Genomic DNA, 4,151 nt, shown 5'->3' with positions numbered 1-4,151 from the left:
TTGACACATTCAGGGACCAACTTGACTATTTACCCGCCCACACAGAAACACTTGACACAGCAAACGATATACAAAGATAAGGATGGGGAAAGCTCTGCATCAGTCAACAGGACAATAAAATTACTTCGAAGAGGAGAACCTTTGCCGACGGCGAATGGAATAGAACAGAGCTCCACAACTATCCAGCGGAGAACCTGCCCAAGAGAGTCAAGAGGGAAGCAACGAAAGGAGGTTAGGCAATTTGTTTTTTCTATGTGTAATTCCCTCTCAGATTCTGGTATCTTGAACTGTAATAAGTTGTTTTGGGAGAAGTATTTGGAAAATGAAGCTAAAAAACTGTGGGAGCTGGGGAAGGTGCTTGGGGTCACACACCAAGGGGATGATGAGTCTATGATTGCTAGAATTCAGGGTTTGGAGCGCAGGGATGTAGAGGAATTAGCAGTTAATGCTAATCAAAGAAGGGAAGAGACAGGTTTGCCATGAGGATTCTTACCTATAACGTGAGAGGGTTGGGTAATAGTGTTAAATGGCGAATAATCCGTGAGATGATCACTAAGGAGGAGGTGAACTTTGCTTGTTTCCAAGAAACCAAATTGGAAGCTATTGATACTTGGCTATGTAGAGCCTTATGGGGAGATGATTCTTTTGAATGGACTTTCACGCCAGCGGTTAACAGAGGCGGCGGTCTGTTGTGTTTGTGGCTTAGGGGCACCTTCAATCTGATCCGGAGTTACTTAGGCAGTGGGTTTATCTGTTTGCAAGGAGTGTGGGGGGATGGTAATTTACCCTACGCTATTGTCAATTTTTATGGATCTTGTACTCTACAGGAAAAGATTCTTCAATGGGGGGAGCTCACAGCTCTAAGGGCAAGGCTCTTGTCTCACCTTTGGTGTATTGTAGGGGACTTCAATTCTGTCCGTTCTCCGGAAGAAAGAATAGGTATCTCCAGCGGACCAGACTCCTCCCGTAGAGACACTGATGAATTCAATGGATTCATTAATGATATGGAACTTCTGGATTTACCCTTGGTTGGGAGAAAATTTACATGGTTCCGACCGAATGGACACGCTATGAGCAGATTGGATAGAGCTCTTGTGTCGAGTGAGTGGATGGAGGCTTGGCCAAACTGTTTTCTTCATGTCCAAAGAAGAGATGTTTCCGATCATTGTCCGTTGATCCTCAAGGTGTCTAATCACAATTGGGGTCCCAAACCTTTTCGGACCATCAATGGTTGGTTACAAGATCCTAGGTTCAGAGATTATGTAGAGAAGGAGTGGAATAATTTGCAGTTTCAAGGTTGGGGGGCATTCATTCTTAAGGAAAAATTAAAAGATCTTAAAACAAGATTGAAGTCTTGGAACACTGAGGTCTTTGGAAACTTAACCACACAAAAGAATTTACTGGCTAGCAAACTCGAAGAGTTGGATAGAAAAGCAGATGAGGAGGGGTTGTTAGAGGAAGAGATAAGGACGAGGAAGAATACACAAGCTGATTTTTGGAAAGTTGCTAGGCTCAATGAGCCTCTTCTCCACCAAAAGGCTAGACAAAGGTGGGTAAAGGAGGGGGATTCCAACTCCAAGTATTTCCATTCTCTTGTTAGATGGAAAAGAAGGAAGAATGCTATTGTGGGATTAAATGTAGATGGTGTGTGGTATGAAGAACCAACAACAGTGAAGTTAAAAGTGAAAGAATATTTTGAAAGAAAATTCAGCAAAGATGATGTCGTGGCCCCAAGGCTTGATGGAGTCAATTTCAATCAATTATCCAGCGCAGATAACGCATTTCTTACGACACCATTTGATTTGGAAGAGATTAAGAAAGCGGTGTGGGATTGTGAGGGTGACAAAAGCCCTGGACCCGACGATTATAACTTTCATTTCATCAAGTCTTTCTAGCATTTGATGTGTTTGGATATAAAGAAGGTTCTGGATGATTTCTTTCTCAGAGGTGCTTGGCCAAAAGGAAGCAATGCTTCCTTCATAGCATTGATCCCCAAAACCGACTCTCCGATGGGGCTTAATGAGTTCAGACCTATTTCTCTAGTGGGAAGCATCTATAAAATTGTTTCTAAATTATTGGCAAAAAGGTTAAAACAGGTGCTGAATAAGTTGATTGATGCGAATCAATTAGCTTTTCTTGGTGGGAGAAACATGCTTGATAGTGTCTTGATTGTCAACGAAATTGTGGATGAAGCGAAGAAGAAGAAAAAGCCGACTCTCATCTTCAAGGTGGATTATGAGAAGGCCTACGACTCAGTTAGATGAGAATTTCTTTTCTATATGCTTCGGAGGATGAACTTTGGTGAAAGATGGATAAGGTGGATTAGCGGATGCTTGGAGTCAAATTCAGTCTCTGTGTTAGTGAATGGTAGCCCCTGCTCGAAATTTAAAATGTTGAAAGGTCTGAGACAAGAAGACCCATTGGCACCTTTCTTATTCTTGATTGTAGCAAAGGGGCTCAATGGACTCCTGAAAAAGGCGATCCATCTTGATAAATTCACAGGGTTCAGCTTGGGTATGCATTCAGATTTGGGGTCTCTATGGTACAGTTCGCGGATGATACCTTATTTATTGGCGATGCAACACAACAGAATGTTATGACTCTAAAGTGTGTGCTTAGATGTTTTGAAATGGCTTCCGGCTTGAAGGTAAACTTCTCCAAAAGTAAGTTGATAGGGATAGCAGTTGAGGATCAGATGTTGAGAGGCTTTGCTGCAACATTGCATTGTTTGATTGAGAGGATTCCTTTTAGATATCTTGGACTTCCGGTCGGAGGAAATCCTAGAAGGATATCTTTTTGGGAACCGGTTATTTCTAAGATAAAGAAAAGGCTAGCTTCTTGGAAGAACAAAATCTTATCTTTTGGAGGAAGAACTTGTTTGGTAAAGAGTGTTCTCTCCTCAATCCCACTCTTTTATCTTTCTTTTTTCAAGGCTCCGGTAAATGTCATTAATACTTGTCATAAGATTGTGAGAAAATTTCTATGGGGAGGAACGAATAACAATAACAAGATTGCTTGGCTAAGTTGGGATAAAATTTGCAAGTCAAAGGAGGAGGGGGGGTTTGGGGATAAAAGATTTGGGAAGATTCAATATAGCACTTATTGGAAAATGGAGATGGCGATACTTGCATGAGAGGGACAGCTTGTGGTACAAGGTGTTGTATGCAAAATACAATTGTCCTAATCCCTTTAAAGCCTCTTCTTGGTGGCAAGACCTGAAAATTTTGAGCTCTCAAGAGGGAAACAACTTGTGGTTCGAGAGGAATATATGCAGGCGAGTTGGAGAAGGGAATGAAAACTCTTTTTGATCTGATGTGTGGTTAAACAACCTGAAATTACAGTGTAATTACCCGAGATTATATATGTTATCAACCCAAAGGGGGAGCTGTATCAAGGAAATGGGATCCTGGGTAAATGGAGCTTGGGTTTGGAATTTTACTTGGCGGAGGGTGTTAAGAGAATGGGAATTGGATATGCTAAATCATATGAAGAGTATTCTACAATCGTTTGCGCCATCCCTGAATTCTGCAGATTCTTGGCTCTGGTTAGCCAACCCGGAAGGTAAATACACAGTGCAATCAGCTTACATAAGCTTGCAAGATCATGGTCCAGATTTAATTGAAGATACATTCAAGTATTTATGGAGTGTTCCAGCCCCTTCAAATGTGCTGGCTTTCAGTTGGAAAGTCTTTCATGATAGAATTCAGTCAAGAGTAAATCTCAGCAAACGGCATGCCCTCCCCCCACCTGCTGATGTTCAATGTCCCATGTGTTTGCTACAGGAAGAAACCTCAATGCACCTCCTCTTTTCTTGTCCAGCAGCTTGGAATATATGGATGGCCTGTTATAAGTGGTTCGGTTTTTCCACTGTGCTTCCTAACAACGGTAAGGAACACTTTCTGCAACATGTCCAACCGTGGTGGGCGAAATCACAAAAGCAGGGAGCTTGGGCAGTGTGGCTAGCTATCATTTGGGCCATTTGGAACTCCAGGAATAATTATATCTTCAATAATGTTCCGCTGAATATTGATAAGGTTATAGATGGGATCCAATTCAAATCATGGAGCTGGCTTAGAGGCAAAGTAAAAGGCTTTAATTACTCTATTTATGAGTGGCAAGTTCAGCCGTGTATTGCAATTGCATCTCTGTGA

At 41.8% G+C, this 4,151-nt stretch overlaps 2 protein-coding genes across 2 annotated transcripts; both read left to right on the top strand.

The window, feature by feature from the left end:
* The first annotated feature begins 479 nt into the window (after positions 1-479).
* LOC130736645 (uncharacterized) lies at positions 480-1,895 on the top strand. Its single transcript, XM_057588448.1, has one exon. The coding sequence runs from the start codon at positions 480-482 to the stop codon at positions 1,893-1,895; it is 1,416 nt and encodes a 471-aa protein (XP_057444431.1).
* A 1,503-nt stretch (positions 1,896-3,398) lies between these two features.
* Positions 3,399-4,151, top strand: LOC130736644 (uncharacterized). Its single transcript, XM_057588447.1, has one exon. It carries the CDS (start codon positions 3,399-3,401, stop codon positions 4,149-4,151), a length of 753 nt encoding a protein of 250 aa, XP_057444430.1.

Source organism: Lotus japonicus, chromosome 2 (assembly GCF_012489685.1).
Source record: "Lotus japonicus ecotype B-129 chromosome 2, LjGifu_v1.2".
Classification (NCBI taxonomy): Eukaryota; Viridiplantae; Streptophyta; class Magnoliopsida; order Fabales; family Fabaceae; genus Lotus; species Lotus japonicus.
This window is presented reverse-complemented; position numbering and strand designations above follow the sequence as displayed.

What these genes read in the sequence shown, in the direction of transcription:
- LOC130736644 (XM_057588447.1), top strand. Translation starts at nt 3,399, where the DNA reads ATGGGATCCTGGGTAAATGGAGCTTGGGTTTGGAATTTTACTTGGCGG.
- LOC130736645 (XM_057588448.1), top strand. Translation starts at nt 480, where the DNA reads ATGAGGATTCTTACCTATAACGTGAGAGGGTTGGGTAATAGTGTTAAA.